This window comes from Phoxinus phoxinus, assembly GCF_949152265.1.
Source record: "Phoxinus phoxinus genome assembly, chromosome: 2".
NCBI classification, from domain to species: Eukaryota; Metazoa; Chordata; class Actinopteri; order Cypriniformes; family Leuciscidae; genus Phoxinus; species Phoxinus phoxinus.
The window spans coordinates 39791781-39812745 of record NC_136877.1 but is presented as its reverse complement, the minus strand read 5'-3'; the positions used below and the strand labels follow the sequence as shown (position 1 = coordinate 39812745).

At 37.0% G+C, this 20965-nt stretch overlaps 4 protein-coding genes across 5 annotated transcripts in view; 2 read left to right on the top strand and 2 right to left on the bottom strand.

The window, feature by feature from the left end:
• Nucleotides 1-1131: 1131 nt before the first annotated feature.
• On the bottom strand, nucleotides 1132-3608 carry nicol1 (NELL2 interacting cell ontogeny regulator 1). 2 transcript variants are annotated; one of them, XM_079594630.1, is made up of 4 exons: nucleotides 3504-3608; nucleotides 3229-3370; nucleotides 2669-2757; nucleotides 1132-1939 (listed from the first exon to the last, which is right to left on the bottom strand). In XM_079594630.1, exons 2-4 carry the CDS (start codon nucleotides 3353-3355, stop codon nucleotides 1868-1870), a joined length of 288 nt encoding a protein of 95 aa, XP_079450756.1. In that variant the 5' UTR covers nucleotides 3356-3370; nucleotides 3504-3608; the 3' UTR covers nucleotides 1132-1867. The 2 variants fall into 2 exon arrangements, with proteins under 2 accessions (XP_079450756.1, XP_079450755.1); XM_079594629.1 differs by having other exon boundaries at nucleotides 1144-1939; nucleotides 3229-3357; nucleotides 3504-3604.
• A 799-nt stretch (nucleotides 3609-4407) lies between these two features.
• Nucleotides 4408-13021, top strand: nelfa (negative elongation factor complex member A). Its single transcript, XM_079594531.1, has 11 exons — nucleotides 4408-4761; nucleotides 5692-5863; nucleotides 6505-6666; nucleotides 6805-6894; nucleotides 8710-8837; nucleotides 9020-9089; nucleotides 9166-9254; nucleotides 9346-9457; nucleotides 9606-9916; nucleotides 10846-10945; nucleotides 11055-13021. Exons 1-11 carry the CDS (start codon nucleotides 4552-4554, stop codon nucleotides 11237-11239), a joined length of 1629 nt encoding a protein of 542 aa, XP_079450657.1. The 5' UTR covers nucleotides 4408-4551; the 3' UTR covers nucleotides 11240-13021.
• faah2b (fatty acid amide hydrolase 2b) lies at nucleotides 12836-20178 on the bottom strand (the record flags this gene model as incomplete). Its single annotated transcript, XM_079594541.1, has 11 exons — nucleotides 19614-20178; nucleotides 17443-17525; nucleotides 17219-17355; nucleotides 15913-16122; nucleotides 15596-15715; nucleotides 15359-15494; nucleotides 15148-15265; nucleotides 14893-15012; nucleotides 13812-13920; nucleotides 13462-13650; nucleotides 12836-13011 (listed from the first exon to the last, which is right to left on the bottom strand). Exons 1-11 carry the CDS (start codon nucleotides 19863-19865, stop codon nucleotides 12836-12838), a joined length of 1650 nt encoding a protein of 549 aa, XP_079450667.1. The 5' UTR covers nucleotides 19866-20178.
• A 613-nt stretch (nucleotides 20179-20791) lies between these two features.
• The window catches only part of btr09 (bloodthirsty-related gene family, member 9), a 29855-nt gene continuing 29681 nt past the window's right edge, over nucleotides 20792-20965 (top strand). The window contains exon 1 of the mRNA XM_079604933.1: nucleotides 20792-20889. Within this exon, the coding sequence (XP_079461059.1) occupies nucleotides 20834-20889 (56 nt within the window). The 5' untranslated portion in view covers nucleotides 20792-20833. The remainder of the gene's footprint in view (nucleotides 20890-20965) is intronic.

Genomic DNA, 20965 nt, shown 5'->3' with positions numbered 1-20965 from the left:
CCAGAATGGTGTGGTAGTGTCTTTCTCACTCGCTCTCTTTCTTGCCTAGAATGGGGAAAGTGAATATTTTATCATCAGAAATGGCCATGCTCAGACCTATTCATATTTAGCCTCCTAATGAGTAATTCATTTGAGGCTTCTGCAAAAATATGTATGCATAATTAATGGATTACGATCTTTAAGTATTCATGAGCCACTACTACATGGGTGAAACACCCTCCAAGGTCCTTGTGGCTGGTCTGAGATAAGTTTATTATTTATTGCCATTTATTTTTATTTTAGATGCGCATTTCTAACTCCTGTTGTTTGTTTAGGACTTAAATTAGCTGTATAATTGATTATTTTTACTTATTTGCTGGACATTATTGAAGCTAACTATAACTCCGTCCCAAGTCCAACTTCTGTCTTCCTCATCCATCATCATAATAAAAGCTGCATTGATTCATTGCAAGTTATGAGCTCTGTATGTTTCAGAGTTCATGTTTTTGTGTTTCAGTTTTTCCTGTGAGACAGAAACTTTTTTTTTTTTTGCACTTCAACCATATGCTATGAAAAAGCACCGTTCATCGTTTTTAACCAAAGGTTTTCTTTTACCCTCGTTTAACTACACTAAACCGTCATCAGTTGATGCAAACGAACTAACGAAGAGTCTGCCATCACCAGGAAAAGTTTGTTTGTTTATTTACCAGTGTCCGTAGTTTGGATGGCTTCACAGTGCAGTTTTACAGTGTAACAATGTTGGCCGAGGCATTCTCTGAATTCCCCTGTTTACTGATGTTGTGTGTATTTTCTCCTTAACTTGCTTGCGCTGCAGAGCTGTGTTTTCACACCCCAATGGGAAGTGCTGCATTACTGCGACAGTTCTAATGAACCTTTATGCCCTTGCGCCCCCGTCTGGTGATTTAATGCGTTACATGCGAGAGAGCGCGTGAGCTCCTGCCTCTCTCGCGTAACGCATTGCATAACTTCTGTATGCTTCTATTAAATAACTGCAAACTTCTTGATGTTGAAGTTTTTGCTGGTAAGGTGGATTTCCATAAAAAACTCATAATTTAGTGCATCGTCTGATTTCAGCTAATCTGAAGGAGAGATCATCAAAGCTTTTACGAGCGTTGACAAGACAAATGATTTACAATGTGGAATATGGTGTCATATGTTTTAATGCACTTTTTCTACACACAAAAAGACATTGTTACAGCTGTGAACTTACATCTTAGTACCAAAGTAATCTCTATAGGAACCTTACTTCAAGTTCCATCTTCATAAATCCTCATATATAAAATTCTAGACTATCACTTTTCATGCAGATTCATTTCTAGTCATATCTATAATCGAATATTCTTACTGAACACTCTTTAAGACAACTCCTGGAGATGTACATTTCAATTCTGATATTTAATTCATCTTAAATTACTATTGTGACTGATATTTCTAGAACACAAATATAAAACGCAATTCAACATTTGAATAAAAACATAGTCTACTGTGTAAATAATTATAATAAGTAGTGTGTTTTTATGTTTTCAGAATATTTTGCAGTGCATTGTGCCTGGAGAGGAAACACTTACCCCTGTCTTTATACACACCTATGCAAAATGAAATGTATTGGCTGCTTCTCTAATTGACATTGACGTGCCTCTCATTATTGACATTTAAACTGTGGAATGTTGTGTTGACTTTAGTCAGGAATGTGTATTTATGATACTCTATGCACATACTATGATGAAAGATAAAAAGATAAAACATGTTTCATGTGACACATGACAGGAACATTGTTTGAGTGTGTATTATGATGAGAGCAGGTAGTATCCTTATAGGTATATAATGATTTCTATATCTGAGTGCAGTGTTTACATCTGGCTTTTTTTTAGCGCAGACTGCTGGCCGGCATGCAGTCGCACAGTGCCCTCTTCTCAGCCCTCAGCACCAAATCCTCCGTCTGAAAAATGAGACATGACAAAGCAAAAGTGAAGCCCCAAGGTGTCTGTCCAAAATTTCTGAAAGATGCTTCATTGACCAGATCTCCTAGACATGAACCTCTTTCATGGCTTGATTCTGTAATTGCTAAATTAACAGGGATTGACATTAAAGTCGCATGAAATGGAGGTTGCAATAGTCTTTTCTTTGTTATTGTGATGTATATCTGAGTGAAATGGCTTCTCGAACAAGATTGGATCCCTGGGGTTTGTTACTGCAGTGATGTCATGCGAGTGACAGGTTGCCCCGCCCTCGCGCCAGTAAACGCATCATCAGAGAAGAAAAGAGATTATCTTCATAAGTGGGAGGGAAAGTTATTTCGATTAAAGGGCACATGATGTGCGCAGATAAATCATGCATAATAAATACTGCAATATTCCACTAAAGATATAACAATTGTCAATTTTGATTTCATGGTGACTTTATATTAAGGACCATATACTGTAACCATATATTGAAGGGGGTCAGCAAATTACCATTGGCTTTTAAATGAATTTTTGTAATAAAATGAAAATGTAAAAGCTTAAGTTGAGAAGGTAAAGTTCAACTAAATGTTTTATTGTCTCTCCTACATTAAAATATCTACAATAAATATATAAATAGGACAACACTTTCATCTTAGTCCACCAAGTCCTTGCCCTGAAAAAGACTGCATTTAATTTATGTCTCGAATGTCTAGATGTGTTCTTACCCGTGAGTCTAAGTTGAAAGCTGTTTTCTTCAGGTCTTGCAAGGCTCTCTGCATGAACTCGAAAGCATGACAATCAACGCATGGCCGGCCTATTAAAACAAAATTGTGCAGTAGGTAATGAATTCACATTGAACAGCAGCAGGGTTAATATCATTAATTACACCTTTTAATATTTAGCCTAACTATTTTTGTTGTAAGTAGGAGGGGAAGTTATTTAGCAGAATATAAATATTAGAAAATGAGAAATGTTGGCAACTAGCTGAAATATGATTAAGCACCAAAATTACTAAGTGGAAATAAATAAAAACTAATGCTGAAATAAATTAAACCTAAATGGTTCGTTTTTATTTGAAAACATGACAAAAGCACATAAAACTACTAAAAACTGAAAATAAAATGAAAACTGCAAATATAAAAATAGCTAACCCAAAATATTAATCATAACTAATACATATTACTAAAATAGCACTGCTCCGGAAACGCCAATATCCAATGTTGAGACGACATTCATGATACATTGCTTGTTTCCCACACGCCTATAAAAGCACACGGAGTCTTACTCTCAGCAGGGATGACCGTCCCTGATTCCTCGGCATGGATGTGTTTGAAACAGAGGAGCTGGATGAGCAGCAGCATCAGCATCACTGTCGCTAGTGCTCCGCTTGGCCTCATACTGTCGCGCAGCATCACTGTAAACAATACCTGCGGAATCACAACAGACTCAGCGCTTTGAAGGTTTAATGGACAAAATGCTCTTAATATTTGCATTTTACCGTACACGTACAGTAGACTGTTTTGATAAAATCGACTAACAAATTGAGCTAATTTGCATTACCTGTAGTCTGTGATAAAGCCAGCAGTACCGTTAGTCAAACCACCGCCCTCCTATTCGTTCAGGACGCAGTTTCGTTGCGGAGCATCAATTGCGTTTTTGAGGTCTAATGTCCTTCGCGGAGCACCGTAGGAGGGAGTCCGATATGTTTAACGCCCAGACAACGTTTTTCTCTCTGATTGGCTACTGCTCGTCACATGGGTTCTATCCTTACTCACTTTGAAACGCTTTGAATGTAATAAAGTTTAGATTTTTTTTTGCATTTCTAATTAGGAACAGTGAAGGTTTTAATAATTGTATTAGTTGTTTAATTAACAGTATAGATAGATAGATAGATAGATAGATAGATAGATAGATAGATAGATAGATAGATAGATAGATAGATAGATAGATAGATAGATAGATAGATAGATAGATAGATAGATAGATAGATAGATAGATAGATAGATACTGACTAACCAACTAACTATATTTGGTGGCATTCATTTGACCAAATTTCACATTCATAAATGCAAGTTTACAAATAAATAAGCTGGTTTTGTTGACTGAAGTAGACAATGTTAGTCTATATTCTATATTATTATAATATAAAAAAGTGATAGGTAATAATATAATAATAAAAAAATTGTTTGCATTATTGTACAATGTTCAAATGAAAATGCATGCATGTTAATGTTTTTTTTTTAAAGAAAGGATATTCAGAAATAAATTCACACAACAAATTGGCACTAATAACTCAGATAACAGGTGGTAGTATTATTATTAATCAACAAATGTATACAAAATACAGATTGTAAACAAAACATATGACAAGCCAAGGGATAGCCTATGCTTTACACATGGCCAAATACAGCACAGCGCCAAATCAAAACAGGATTCATAAAAATAAGAAAAATAAGTACTGTTAAATAAATAATTTATAACTCAGATAACATACTGATTACATGTTTGTAAAAGTTTTCAACTTGTGATCACCGGGTCCTAGCGCTCATGTGTGTTTTCTTAGGTAGCCTGTTAAAATGCCCGATCTCATTATTCGTCTTTTTCCAAGATGGCGTCGATGAGGGAGAGCGACACCGGCCTGTGGCTCCACAACAAACTTGGATCGACAGACGAGCTGTGGACACCTTTGAGCATCGCTTCCCTACTCACCGTATCGGTCATCGACAACATACGCCTGTGTTTCTCCAGTCTGTCGCCTCCGGTGAAGCTCAAACTCTTGCTGGGGATGCTGCATCTCCCGCGCAGGACCGTGGATGAGGTGCGACTGCAGGACTCACTCCTCCTGCTGCTGACACACACACAAACTGTCTTAACTTCCTAGTGTGGCATGCTTTATTGGAGTGGCATGTTGTTTATTAACAGTAATTGTGTCATATGTTGCTGACACCTATGTGTTGCATGTGTAATAATAACATGGCTTCCACCATGAGACCCCAGCAGCAGCTGCTGTCTGGATAATGTCAGTCTCCGGCTGCTGTTTGTCTTCAGCCTCTGGGTTTGAGCTAACTTGCTAGCCTTCCTGTATGTAAACATGCAGTCAACTTTGTGACTGTTGTTGGCATGTTATTTTCATGCAGTTTATTTCTATGTTTGGACGAGTAAAACGCCCCCCTTATAAATATTTGCCATGGTATCTGTAGTTTCCGCCAAAACAACACATTTAGTACAGTCATTGCTAATACTGTAAACCAATGGTAACTTGATGATAACCAGACTGCTGTCATAAAAATACATTAGTAACGCATTTTGGCGGGAACTTTGATTACCATGGTAGGCTATTTTTTGAGTAAATGTCTCGAAGAGTCTCGAAACTCACTCTAAAAACGCTTTCATATACGGTTGCGATCATACATTTACTTACTTACTTGCTGAATCTGCAAAATGTCAATAATTCTAACACAATATGAGGGATCATAATAATCACATGTTGTTTATTATTAAACAAAGTACATTAAGTTGGAAATCATGTATGCAGCTTTTGTAAAGCTTGGAAAATATATGATTGTATGTTTCAGTGTGTTTTATTGACTCCCACATTTAACTCAAAAGAAAAAAAAAAATTCTTAGTAAATTGTATAGAATAATGGATTAATGGTTCAAAAAAATTTCAATGTAAAGTTTCAGCAGTATTGTGGTTAATTGGTTAAAGTTTAAAACTTTTATTCTCTCTCTATCCCTCGTATTCCAGATGAAGGAAGCTCTATCAGAGATCATTCAGTTGGCCACTGTGGACTCTGAGCCGTGGGTGTTAATGGTGGCCGATATCCTGAAATCATTTCCAGAGACCGGCTCGCTAAACCTGGATCTGGAGGAGCAGAACCCAAATGTACAGGACATACTTGGAGAGCTGCGTGAGAAAGGTTGGTCTGACATCAATGGAGTGCTAGTAAAGGGTCAAAATAGTCATAGTAAATAATTTCCAGTTTAATATTTGTCTCTTCTGGTTTCTAAGCTGCTCCATCCCTTCACAATAAATTCTAGTCTAGGTTCAGACTACTTTTAACTACATATTAGGAATGTCAATTTTGGTCAGTTTGACAGCTCATTGTTGGTCTTCGTACTTGTGTCGAACAGACGACTTTGTTAGGTGCACTCGCAACACATTTTAAAGACAGTGTCTCTAGTGAAAAATCTGATTTTGAGTGCTATATTACTGTCTTAGGCTGAAAATCTCTTTGTGATGTATTCATGATGTTACTGACTGCAAAGTGCTACCTAAAAATCCTCTAAACATTCATTTCTAATATAAAAAAAAGTTAATTTTTATATATCAGTGTTTTCATTTAACGATCATTGACCATATAACATACCATAATACTCTATATTCAAGTAACAGTGACATTTATTGTGGTTGTCTGGGATTGTTTGTGTGGGGTTCTAATTAGCTTGTGATGAGTATTCTCACCTGCCTGTTACTTGCAAGTGCATATGGTTAGTAATATGCAATTTTGTAAGAAAGCATCTGCTGGGACTTACTGTTGATGTTTGCACCTTCATCCAGTAAATGAATGTGAAGCGTCATCAATGTTGCCTTTGGAGTGTCAGTATCTGAACAAGAGTGCTTTGACTACGCTGGTGGGGCCACTCACTCCACCCATCAAGCACTTCCAGCTCAAGAGGAAACCCAAGAGTGCTACGCTCAGAGCTGAGCTGCTTCAGAAATGTAAGTGTGTTTATGAATTATTGGTGCCAGAAAAACTGTGTTTTCAGCATGATTTAATTAAAGTCATTTAAAATAAGAGTTTATGCTTGTTTGTTGAGTGGTGATTGATGTGTATTATCCATTATATTTGTTCTAAAGCCACAGAGACTGCCCAGCAGTTAAAGAAAACCGCAGGAGTGCCTTTCCACTCCAAAGGAAGAGGTCTGGTAAAGAAGATGGACACCACAAGTAAGATTTATGTCCCAAAACTATTTGTATGGTAAAATTGTATTACTGTCATGACAATAAAATCAAACCTTTGGTTTGAAATGATACAATAATAGATGTAGTGTTCAAAGTGTGTCAAATCTAGTTGTAAAACGTTACTGGAGCATGTCCATAGTTAAAGTGATGAACTTAAGGAGAACTGACCTTATACATAAACTAAAATGCCTTGGAACTGGTTGGTTCAAATTTATTTTTTTATGTGAATAAAGTGTTTTACACTATTCAAAAGTTAGGGGTCATTAAGATGTATATAAGACATACTTTTATTCAGCAAAAATGCATTACATTGATCAAAAGTTACAGTAAAACATGTATAATGTTACAAAAGACTGGTAAAACTTTACAATAAGGTTTCTTTAACTTGCTAAAATTAGTTAACTACATTAGTTAAGATGAACTAAGGATGAACAATACTTCTACAGTATTTATTAGTGATTAAACGGATCGTAGTTGATCCTTGATCTGTACGGACCAGGCCCCATGATTCGGGCACGCATGTGTTGTTTCACGGATTAATTTGCTAAGTTTCACCATCAATACGGCACACACAGAGAGCTGCGTTTCAGATAGCGAGCGAACAGCGAATTGACTACTCTTTCGCATCTCCATGCACTTGAACAGACTCATAAACAGCTGTTTTAAAAAAAAAAACCAGTTTTAGCAAGTATTCTTGTAAACAGTCGGTTATGACTTAAGTGAACATAAACAGCTGAGAATGAAGTTTGATGTGTATCGGTATATTGTATCCGAGCATTCGGTCTTAGTGACAGCAGCCTATCAATACCTGCTGCTGTCAAAGTCATTCATGTTAATCAAACAACAAAACACAGCTTTAACAAAGATTAATCTATATTTATAAAGTCAACATTATATACATATATATTTTTAATAATTTTTTTAATTAATTATTATTAAGTCTATACCTGAATACACTACAGATAGACCATACTTTATTTGTAACTTTGTTATATTTTATTTATCTATGCTTGTAATTAGTGTTATTTTTACTGACTTTTTCTTAACTTGTCTTTTAAAAATGTTTAAACTTTATTAAATAGGCTAGTTTTTTTTTTTTTTTTACTAATAAATGGAAAGCAAAGTTACATTTGATCCTTGAATCAAAAACCGTAATATGATCCGAACCGTGAGTTTTTTGAACCAGTAGCATTTCTTAATCTTAGTTCATGGTTATTTACTACAACATTATTAAAAGTTATATCTGTTAACATTAGTTAATGCACTGTGAACTAACATGAACATGCATATTTTATTAACTAACATCATAACAAATGTAAATAAATACTATAAAATATATTACTAATTGTTACCTTATATTAGTTAATGCATTAATTATTGTTAATAAATTAGACTACTAAGATTTCAAATAAATTCTGAACTTTCTATTCATCAAAGGATCTATCAGTGTAATGTATCAAGGTTTCCACAAAAATATTAAGCATCACAGCTGTTTTTCAGCATTGAAATGTTTCTTAAGCAGCAAATCAGCATATTAGGATAATTTCTTAAGGATCATGGGACACTGAAGACTAACTGAAGTAATTATAATTAAATTATACTGAAAACTCAGCTTTACCATCACAGATATTAAAATAGAACAGTTAATTTAAATTGTAATAATATTTCACAATATTACTTTTTTATTGTATTTTTTATCAAATAAATGGAGCCTTGGTGAGCATTAGAGACTTCTTTCAAAAACAAAATCTTAAAACTGCACACAAGATTAATAATGAATGATTATCTGTCTTTTCTCAGCACCGCTGAAGGGAATTCCCAAAGCACCATTCCGGAGCCCTACCACCCCAAGCATGTTCAGCCCTCCCAGTAACAGAACCCCTATTGCCCCACCCCGCACACCCCTGCGCAAAGAAAGGGGGGTCAAGGTAACTGTCTAGCAATGACCACTAATGAAGTCACTGCATAACATGGGCATATCTAGTAGGTTTTACTATTTATTAAAAGCAAAATTTGCTGAGTCATGAACTTTTGCCTAGTTCATATGGATGTCATAATCTCTGTATATGCTTTATATTGTCAGGTTATGTGATTGTGTGTTTTCTTGCAGTTGTTGGATATATCCGAGTTGGATATGGTAGGAGCTGGCAGAGAAGCTAAAAGGAGAAGAAAGACTTTGGGTAAGTTCAAGAAGTATTTTGAGTGTATTTTGAGTGCTCTGCATTTTTAGTTATATTGTATTTTGCTCTTATTTAGACACAGAAGCTGGAGAGAAGGCGGCCAAAGAAGAGGCGGTTGTGGAGAACGCAACACCAGACTACGCAGCTGGCTTGGTGTCCACACAGGTAGTTTTGGAAATCTTATCAGCCATATGATGGCTTCCTTGAATGTGTGTCAGAACAAACCTCAAATCTGTTTCCCCTCTCCTCACAACAGAAACTTGGGGCGCTAAACAACGAGAGTGCTCTGCCGTCAACCAGTTACCTTCCCGCCACCCCTAGCATGGTTCCTTCCTCGTCTTACATTCCCAGTTCAGAGACACAGCCAGGTAGGCCATCGACAGATGCAGGATGGGATGGATGCAAAGAAATTAACTTCAGTAGAAAATGTATTGATTAGACATAACAGGAAGCCAATCTAAATGTGAGCTTAAAGTCTTCTCAATGCCCATTTTTCTGCATTGTGTTAATATTCAGCGAATGCAGGCGGTTCAGGGCGTGAACCTACAAACCGGCAGTCGGAGGAGTCGTCCGCGCCAAATGCGGCTTCTGCTTCACTACCTGGCCAGTTTAAACAGCGGCCGCCCATGTATAATGCCAGCACTGCCAGTCCCACCGCCCCCACTTCACCAACCACGCCAACCAGCACGCCCACCAACAATGCCCCGCCTCCTGCCGCCACAGCAGCACAGCCAGACATGCCCACGCAGCCGCCCACCACTGCAGCCCAGCCTGCACCCACGCCAGCGCCCCCACAGACCCAGCCCAAAAAGAACCTGTCGCTCACGGTAAGAATTCATGGATAAGATGATGATTTTACTGGACTGTCTTTTTTGTAATGTTACTAAGCAACTGTTTTATTTAGAAATTTCGTTAATAGATGTTTAAAAAAAATAATAATGTTTTTTTTTTGGTTAATTGAAAATGGTGGAAAAGAGGTTATGTAACACACATCAAGTCACAGTACATTTACAACATCTTACTTAATGTGTGATATCACACTTTTCTTAATGGCGTATGTACATAATACATTTTTCCTAACACTTATTATACTTTTCTAAATTTAACCTTTATGAATGTGATTCTTTCCTTACAATACATTTCATTTACAATTCCTAGCCATTGGTCGGTTGTTGGAGGGTCTACATGCCATCATTTACGAGTTATGGCTTTCCTACTGCTTGATAAAAGTATCTTTAATAAGTATTTATCCATGTCCTAAACAGTTTCTGGTATTTCCCCTAGATACAGTGTAATGAACGAATAGTCAAACTCTTCTCCGATTATATGTTCAATTTCAGCCCAAAAAATATGAAAATGATTAGCCATTGATGTTCCACATTGCCTCCAACAAAAGCCCCGACTCTGTGTGCTTGTTTGTAGTGCTGTTAGTTTTGAAAGTTATACTCCTACTGAATTCTTTCATCCAAACTCCCTCAATGTTATTAGAAGTTTAGTTGTTTAAAAGTATTTTGTGCTCACCAAGGCTGCATTTATTTGGTTAAATACAGTAATATTGTGAAATACTATTTAAAATGATTGGTTTCTATTTAAAGATATTTTAAAATGTAATATATTCCAGCATATTTTTAATGGAATTTAATGGAATGCATCCTTGCTGAATAACAGTATTAATTTAAAAACCTTACTGGTCCCAAACTTTTGAATGGTAGTATATAGTCTGTGAAGTTTAATTTTTATTTTGCGTCGTCCACAGAGAGAACAGATGTATGCTGCGCAGGAAATGTTCAAGACTGCAAACAAAGTTACACGGCCTGAAAAAGCCCTCATCCTGGGCTTCATGGCTGGATCACGAGGTATTCTGGATTTGCTTTCATTGGTTTCTGTTAATCGATTGACAATATTACAGTTCCTCTTTGTTCTAAATGACCCTCCTAATTTTTGTCTGTCGCATCCTCCTGACAGAAAACCCCTGTCCAGAGCAGGGTGACATCATTCAGATCAAACTGAGTGAGCACACAGAAGTTCTGCCTAAAGCGGACGGAACCGGCAGCACCACCATGCTGGTGGACACAGTGTTTGAGATGAACTACTCTACTGGACAATGGACCCGCCTCAAGAAATACAAACCCATAACCAACGTCTCCTGAGGAGGACTGGGTTAACAAACAGGGCGTTTACATAGACACATATGTATACATTCACACACCCCTCTTCGATGTCACCTGAGGAGTACTTTAAAACACAAATATCGTGTACATGCGCTGGAATGTACATATTTACGGGCCAAAATCTGAGGTATTGGGCATATGCGCTAGTGAATCTCTGGATGCTGGTTTCAGACAGTTGCAAAGGACTTCCTGTTTGGTTGACCTCATGTCCCATCTCTGTTCCTGCGTTGCCAAAGACAGGGACCCTCTTACAAAACAGCTGTTTTCTTTATCTTTTTGTTAATGTTTGTATCGTCTCTTGTTTTTAGGCCCATTTCCGTTTTCATAGTGTCGGGGGAAATGATGCGAAATTGAAGCGGGCTGGTTAGTTTGTGTCTCAACCTATTTTTGATTGACACATTATTAAGAGATCTTAAAAGGGTACAAACATGCTATTACAGTGTCCCACCAATGAAACAAAATAATCTGTCCATGTGTTTTCACACTGAGAATGTTTAAAAAAGTTCCTCCTTGGATGGGAAAGAAAGAAAGAAATGAAAACAATAAAAAAAAAAGTTTAAACAGGTTTTCTGTTCAGTACTTCTCAAGAACGTTATTTATTTATTTTATTTTTAAAGGAGGAAATAAATGAAAACATGTTTAGATTTGAATGAGTCATTTGCTGAAGCCTTGCAATGATATTGGTTGCCAGTTAACTGACACAACCTACTTCTTGCTAGTTGTTATTTTTACACTGTATGTGGTCAAAAGTCTGAGACACAAATGTTGAACAGATTTTAATAACATGGGTGACAATGCAGAAATAAGAAACCTTTGGTACAGTGCAAAGTTTCTGAAGTGGAACAATGACTCAAGATGAATCTTTCAACCGTAAGTTTTAATTTAAGGTTATTTCCAGCCATATTTTACAAATGGTTTAGAAAGTCAATATCTTTAACTTAAAGGTATTTGGATGGTTTTATATTACATTCTGTTTGCATAACAGCAATGTATTATTTGAATCAAGTGAAAATGTGTTCTGCTTTTGAGTACTCATGATTCCTTAAAGACAACATTCAGCACAACAGTTACATGGCATACTTTTCATTTGACTGAAATCAGGTAGGTCCCAAAATAACTATTTAGCAAATCCCTAAAGCATTCTCTTAAGATATGCTGCTTAAATTATTATGCTTACTTACTAAAAAAGACCTTAGCTTTCTAACCACTGATTTATCTTAAAGGGACAGTTCGCCCCAAAATTAAAATTCTGTCATTTTACTCACCCTAATGTTACAAACCTGTATGACTTTCTTCTATGGAAGAAAGAAGATCATTTGAAAAATTGTCCAAATCGGCAGTGGGCACCAAAACTGTTTGGTTTCCAATGTTCTTCAAAATATTTTCTTTTGTGTTTCACAGGAGAGAGAATGTCCTATGAGTTTGGAACAACGTGAGGGCAAGTAAATGATGATACATTTCAATTTGGGGTCAACTATCCCTTTAAATCAATGTTTGTTGATGTTGTCTATTTCTGAGAAACTTGCTTTGCTATGCCATGCCTAGATCCAGCATTTCCTCCAGTGTCTTCACAGCTCAAGCCACTCCAGGATCGACCCAGCCTCCGAAAGTGTTCTCCAGGTAGATCGCCACAGCCAAGGGCAGACGGTCTTGAAACTTCCCAGCCACCACCTGCACGCCCAAGGGCAATCGCTCCTTACTCAATCCCAGTGGACACTGGGTCACCGGCAGGCCGAGGATGTTCAGGATCCCTAGAAATAGGTGAAAACAGTTTCAATTATAATACTATATATTCTTTGCTGTATATTTAAAGGATTTCCATCTACTTCTATTTGACTCTCCTAGTGTTATTGATTAGACTTGTTGCAATGATAAACTCAATATCGAAGTCTGTTCCTATCTGACCCCTTCAACCAATAATGGCTTTAATCTCTTCAGTAACTTTTTGTAATCCATTACTTGACCGTAATAGACGCATATAAGGCTGTTGTTACTTAATGGACTCCATATCTATGGCCCAGATCAAGAGCATCAAATTTCCAAAATTGGACATTGTGTGTTTAATAATATATGATAAAGGCACAACAATATATGGTTCTAATGATTAAGACTGACACATGGTAACTGCTAACAATAAAATGATCAGCTAAATTACATTAGTAAAGGGTTATGTTTGAGATTGTTAGTTAAGCAACTGTTACCTGTGTAACCGATATTATATGGGGTAAATAGGGGGTGGTGGTGTTTGGGGGCGAGAAGAGGATGAGAGGGGTAGAGCAGCACTCCATCTGTCCCCAGCAGATCCTCCATCTCTCTTTGCAGTTCTTCCTTCTGCTTTAGCATGAACTGAGATGTTTTAGCGCTGTGAGAACTCTCCATTAGAGCCAAACCTGAAATCAGCCACAAGGGAAATACATGTGTCTCCTCCCAGTTGCTAGTTTGTAAGATGTTTGAAGAACAAGATCAGAACAAGCCCCAATTATTCAACCCTAAACAACCACAGCTACCAAAAATGACTATACACCGTATTTAGATCAGTGTTCGAGTTTACCAATAGCAGCCACAGTGTGTTCAGATCTTCCAAAAGTCCTCTTTATTAGCTCCCAAATAGGCCACACAGAGCCTCCATCTGCCATTAGCTCAACAAAAGACTGTGGAGGCTGGAATAAACACAAACACGCACTCAAACTTGCTCTAAATCTCTGTATCTACCATGTTTTTGTGGTTGCTACAGTCATTTGTTGAAAGCAAGTAAACAATATAGACTTAAAGCAACTAGGGCTGTGCGATATTGAAGAAAAATGCAATATACAATAACTCCTTAAATAATGCGATATTCGATACGATAATGCTTAAAGTGTGTAAAATAAACTTAAATTATCTGTAAAATATATTTAAAATGATATAACCTACATGTGTTTCACATTCTTTTTATGACAAGAAAGTGAACATCAGCGTTTTACTGTAGCATAAGAAGTGTTATTTTAACATCAGTGTAAACCACAGGGTTTCAGGTTATCCTACATTAGGTTTATTTAATAAAAGATACTGAATCATAAAATATACAAATAAAACATTGCTTAGTTTTCACTGTATGAATTAAATATATCCTGATACTTATTAAAGCTAAGAAAAATGTTGTCTTTTGTTCATGACCACATTTATTGCAAGCTGTTGCGATATGCATATTGCGGTATATACATTGGCGATATTCCGATAAATTCGATATATTGTGCACCCCTTAAAGCAACTGAGTCTTTCATTAGGTAGGTACTCAAGTCAAGTCGACTTTATTTTAGTGCTGCATACAATACAAACTGTTTCAAAGCAGCTTCACAGTAATAAACAGTAAAATATGTTGAGTGATGTCAAATGTATCCAGTATGAGACCAATTTAAATTCTTCTGAAAGTAGTTCTAAAAAGACAAGCGAGTTCAATATTGGTTCAGTTCGTTGTGTAAAGTTCAATTATAATGAGTTCAATTCAACTATAAGCAGCTCTCAAGTCAGTTCGATGTTGATTCAGTTTAATAGCAGTGTCAATCTTGCAAAAAATTGCCAATCATTAAAAACAAATTCGATCCAGTCAAATAGATGATATTGAATATTAAGTAACTTATGGCACTACACACCTTGCCATCTTTGTCAGGTAGAGCCATGAATGTGTCCCAAATCTGAAAAGAGTATTTGAGCTGAGGAAAACGAACTTCTTTAACCGTAACTCCCAGATCCGCCTCTAAACGTGCAGCCACCTGCGAACAGAAACAACATTTGTCAAATAAGGCTCATATTAGTATTCTGCATATATTCACCAATACAGCTGATTACAGAAGTATTGTATATGTTAAATGCAAATAATGTAGTAGTTGCTTTGGTTTGCTTCTCACCCTCTTTTGAGCTTCAATGAGCTGTTTGTCTACTGGAGATGTCAATGGAGATCCACCATCATCTACTACAGTGAAGAAACTTAACTTTTTCAGATCCACCTCTTTTGAGAGGAAGAGCCTGAAAAATAATACTTGGGTGTCAGTACTAATTTGTAAAAAACAACAACAACTGATATTTGCATTCTCTGGTTGATATTTATGTGATATGTACTTGTCTGCAGTGGGCCCAGCCATTATCTTTAGAAGAGGGAGCAGGTCTTCAGCGTAGCGACACATTGGACCAGAACTCAGGTAGTCATTTTGGATACCAGAACATGTGGGAAACTGATCGTCATTTAAAACCACACCTGAAATGAAATAAAACTCTCCCTTTATGATAAGATGCACTCTTTTTTTTCCTATTAAAAGAAATATGTTTTTCTGATTGTCCTTACAGCAAAGTACATACCTTTTGAAGGTTTGTGGCCAAATATCCCATTGAAAAAACACGGCATGCGGATACTTCCTCCAATGTCAGAACCGATACCCATCACAGATGCACCACCACCGATGATACTTCCCTCTCCACCTACCAAGAAAGAATCAATGTTTAATAGTTTATGGCTAATTATCAACTTTTTAATGTTATGTTAACCTGAACATCAGTGCAAAAACATGGAATTGAAACCGTGACCAATGAAGTATAATTTTTGTATAGTCTTAATACGAGTTTAATGTTTATAAGTTTTATAAAAAATATTCCTTTTTTTTTTTTTTTTGCAAGACCTGAGCTTCCTCCACACATCCTCTCGAGGTCATAGGGGTTACTGGTGATCCCATAGAGGTGGTTGTTGGACTCCATCCACATGCAAAGCTCACTGGTGTTGGTGACACCCAGAGGAATGGCTCCAGCTCTCTTCAACAGAGCCACAGGAGGAGCATCCACACTGGCAAGTACTCTACCCCGGGATTTCAACCCGCCAGAATTTGGCATACCTGTGGGCGCAGATAACATAAAAATGAATCATTTGTACTATATCCTATACAGCAGGGTTCGACATTAAACCTTTTCATGTGCACGGTCATTCACTTGTCCGAGTAAAAAAGTTGCTTGTCCGTAAAAAGTACAAAGTGTAAATATAATTTATTCTGAAGCAATAATTCTCTTCAGATTTCTATCAGCTTTGACATATTTAAACCTGCATATTTTTAATAAATATGTTGACATTTGTTATTGATATTGTAAAGATATTGATTTTAGTTAACATTGTTTTATAATTTTACCAATCTTGAAACTTAGAAAACAAATAGTACTAGTCCAAAACAGTACATTGTCCATACCAAAGTCATTTTCAGTATCAGTTAGTCGTTGATAGGTCCATTGATTTGTACATTGCAATGAATGGACTATATTTTCTTAGCAGACGCTTTAACCCTCTACCGCACGCATTGATAAACCTATAGAAAAAAAATATTTGACTTTTTCTTTTCTTAGAATGGCTTAACTTGAAAAAAAGTTTAAATATTGTTTTAAGGTACTTCCACAGGCCACAATCAACAACCTGATCAACTCTATGCGAAGAAGATGTGTTGCACTGAGTGAGGAAAATGGTGGTCACACCAGATACTGACTGGTTTTCGAGAATGATTTCTTAAAGAGACAGTGGCAAGGAAATGAACAAAGAGTATGTTGCCATATGGCAACACTATGTGGTAGAGGGTTAAGAGAACATACAGGTAAGATTGCAACAATTCAAATCAATATTTGGTAATACGTTATTTTGATGGTCCACTTTAGACATTCTTCTAACTATGGGTAACTTTATTTTGATGGTCCCCCAACAGACGTTCTAGTAACTATGCATGTACATGTCAAACCTATTCTATGAACCCTAACTGGAGTTAGTAGAATGTCTAAGGTGGACTATCAAAATAAAGTGTAACCCAGTATTTTATGTCCACGTTATATTTGCTGGCAAATAGCTGTTTAAATAGCGAGAATTACAGTCAAATAGACTTATCTCAAAATAAACCTAGTCAGGGTGATACTGTGTGGATGGATGCAAGGCAGAGAGGATTCTGGGAAGTGTACCCTGTTGTGCAAATGACTCTTTGACAGACAGTGGAACACCCAGCAGTGGAAATCGGTTCCTCAGAACTTCCTCTCCTCCATTCTCCTCCTCTATTACTTTATCGGCATGAGCAGCTTCCTGAAGGGCGGATGAGAACCTGAAAGAGAGGACAGTGCACATTTATAGTGAAATCTTCTGTTCAGTCATCCATAAATGTTACTACCTCTAGAAAGCAAGTGCTCACCTGTCTTTGACCAAAGCATTGAGCAGTGGGTTTACTTCCTGTATCCTGTCAATGTAGGCCTGCACAACCTCCACACTAGTAACCTGAATTTACAAATCAAAAAGGTTAATGTTCAGTATTACAAAAGACCATGGCAAGCAGTGATGTTTTAGTCTAGCTCTATCTACAGTGGTGAATATGTAAGTGAAGTGATGTTGTTTTAGGACTTATACTTGCGTACATAATCACTTACAGACATTATCAGAGGACCCTGTAAACATTTTATCGTACTTTGCAGTGCAAAAAGTTTTTTTGTTTGTTTTTTTAAATGATGTAATTTTCAACAAATAAAAGCAAAATGTAAACATTTTCTCAATTGATGCATTATATATCATATGTCGTTCCAAACCTATATGACTTTCTTTTGTGGAATCCACAGAACAAAGTCAGTCAAAAAGATCTGTTACGTACGGTGACCGGGAGGGGACATGTTCGGTTCACTTAGTTTTGTCGTGGCCACAACATAAACTCGTGGGAACGTGATATGTTGCTGCCACGAGATATTAATTCGTGGGAACGTCATATCAAGCATGATATTAAGTTGTGGGAATGTGATGATAAATCGTGGCTACGAGATCATTTTGTTGAGGTAACAACATCATGATCATATGTTGAGGGAACAATATATTTTTCTTGTGGCGTCTTCATATTTTGAGAGAACGACACCTAAACATTCACGAGTTATGTTTAGGGAACCACACCGGTCAATACTGTATACAGCACTCGGAGATGGAGATGACCGATGAAACAACATTTTACTTTGAATTAGGAATGTCATGTGGAACAAATGGCCATAACCTGCAAATAGACATGAATAAATGACGTGATTTCATTCATGGTAATTATATTATTTTTGACAGATTATATCATTTTACCTCTTGAAATGCCTTTAAATGCTAAATTAGACCAGTAACATGTAGTTTTACACTTGCCAAAAAGTGATTTAGCCTCCACTTATAAAGTGAACTGTTCTTTCTGCCTAAATTTTAGCCTACTTGATTTCATTCGTGAGGTTTATATTTGACAGCTCTTTCAGTCCTTTTCACCTGTTAAAACTTTTTGGCAAGTGTAAAACTAGGTTACGGTCTAATGGTGCTTTCAAGTCATCTCGTATAGATCGTATAGTTGAACGCACTTGAACCATAGACTGTAAAAAAATACCAATCAACTTGTAAAAGTGCATGTACCATTATATGACCCCTTTAAGAATGCGCTTCAGGTGTCTTTCACTTATTACGTACCCATGTCTCAATGCCAGAGACCGCACTATATCTTTATATGACATTCCTAATTCAAAATAAAATGTTGTTTCATCTGTCATCTCCCTCTCCATAGCTGTAGGCTATATTGACCGGTGTGGTTCCCTAAACATAACTCGTGGTGGCTTCGTTACCTCAAAATGATCTCGTTGCCACGATATATTATCACGTTCCCACGACTTAATATGACGTTACCATGAATTAATATCTCGTGGCAACAACGTATTATCACGTCCCCACGAGTTTATATGTTGTGGCCACGACAAAACTAAGTGAACCGAACATGTCCCCTCCCGGTCACCGTAATGACATGAGGGTGTGTAAATTACACAATTTAAATTTTTGGGTGAACTGAACTTTTTTTTTTTGGACAATTTTAAGGCTTTTTTAATGCCATATCTTTTGTTATTTAGTAAGCAACAAATAGAGCTTTCTCCAGGTGTAGGAGCTTTGGACATAAAGGTCAGGGAAGTGAGCCACGGTCTAGATTTATTGTGCCAGAACATTTTGGCTTCAAAGCCCTTTGTTACTTTTATCCATGGTAAAGTCAACAAGATAACTCAAGATTACAGTCTAGTCTATATATGCAATAAAGCATGCCTGATTTAAACCTTTGGAACAGAGACACTGTTACAACAAGAAGTTACATTTAAGTTTGGTGATGAGCTGTCATTCTTAGTGCACACTACAGACATTGTTGCCTGGCATAATAGAAACAAATTTTATCCATGAAAAAAACAGCAAGAAACCTTAAGATAAAATAATTGATTATATTGATTAGCCTTCTTTTCATCATTCCTTAAGTTCACAAGTAGCCTCATACGTTCCTTAATGCTCAGCCATGACAGAAGTAATGCAAATGAAAGCCCAAACCTCTCGTCTGCGTATCTTCTCAGCCAGTTGCACTGCAGAGAGAGTAAGCAGTGGGTTTCTGATGGGAGGGAGATGTTTTGGTCGCTTTGAGCCGGGTGAGACCAGCCTAAAGAGACCCAAGAACAGCCTAGGCACGAGGACCAGGAGGCAGTGCTGCACACGCTCTCTGATTGTCAAAGCCATTGTGGGGAGAGCAGAGGTCATGCAGCAACAGATGAAAAAAGCAGCGTATACATGACACACCCCTAGCATTTCATCCCTGTAGTAAACGCTGACCTTTGACCTTATTGTTCTCCTGTGTATCAATCACAATACTTATGGAGTCACCACACTTATGGTCAAGTCACCTTTATTTATAAAACACTTTATAAAATACAGATTGTTTCAAAGCAGTTTTACAGGAAACTGTTCAGCTGAAGTCAGTTCAGTGTTGATTCAGTTATGTTGTAACTTCATCAGGTGACCGTATGGAGGAAAAAAACTTTGGGAGAAACCAGGCTCAATCGGGGGGTCAGTTCTCCTTTGGTGAACGAACAAACACGGTGTCATTCAGGTGTGATATGGTATCACAGATGTGATACGGTCCATTTATAAATGAGGAGGTTTTGTACACAGGTGCAGATGCAACACTCAGGCCAATAAGGGACAATGGGGTGAGAAAATTAAGGGAAAATCCAGGTTAATACTTTGATCTAAGGAGGGTCCCATTCTTGTACAATACACAAAACTGTCCTGTAAACTGGTATTTATTTTTAAATGTTCCTTCCTTGTAATATTTGTGATGACTAACAGCTAGTTAAAAAGCCCCCCCCATATGTAAAAATATATAAATGGCAAAAACGCAATTACACTGTTGACATGAAAATGTTTTTGCTTTTCATTTCAGTCATAGCTTCCTCAGCAGTCAACTGGTGTCTAAAGGGTTTCTGTAATTCTGTAAAAGGTAGCCTGTACTGTTCTTTCTGTAATAGTAATTTGGTATGTCTTAAAAATATGTCTTCCAGACGCTTATCACAGGCCTTTGTCTTAATGTTGTATCAACTTTTTGCTTACCTCTTCTTCATGGCCTATTTTAAAAACGAGCTTTAAAAAGATGGTCAATGGGAGGAGCTATGGGATTAATGTAGGTGCTGGTGGGCGTGAGCTTTCAGTGAAATGAAACTATTAAACCCGGACGTTTTTTAAACCTTTTGGAAACGGTTTTTTCTTTAGACAACATAATGTTTGTTCATCCATTCATACGTAAGAGGCATGAGAGCGCTGCTGACACTCACAGGTACGTGAAAGAAATATAGTGTCATGTTATGGTCTTATTTAGTAGGGTAGCTACATGTCTGGGACAAAACAGCAAT

Bases quoted from the DNA above. Each gene is read 5' to 3' on its own strand.
- nelfa (XM_079594531.1), top strand. From the start codon at position 4,552: ATGGCGTCGATGAGGGAGAGCGACACCGGCCTGTGGCTCCACAACAAA. The intron at 5,864-6,504 runs GTTGGTCTGACA...ACCTTCATCCAG, and splicing joins TGGAGAGCTGCGTGAGAAAG to TAAATGAATGTGAAGCGTCA. The intron at 9,917-10,845 runs GTAAGAATTCAT...CGTCGTCCACAG, and splicing joins AAAAGAACCTGTCGCTCACG to AGAGAACAGATGTATGCTGC.
- nicol1 (XM_079594630.1), bottom strand. From the start codon at position 3,355: ATGCTGCGCGACAGTATGAGGCCAAGCGGAGCACTAGCGACAGTGATG. The intron at 2,758-3,228 runs GTAAGACTCCGT...TTGTTTTAATAG, and splicing joins GACGGTCATCCCTGCTGAGA to GCCGGCCATGCGTTGATTGT. The intron at 1,940-2,668 runs GTAAGAACACAT...CTCATTTTTCAG, and splicing joins CTTTCAACTTAGACTCACGG to ACGGAGGATTTGGTGCTGAG.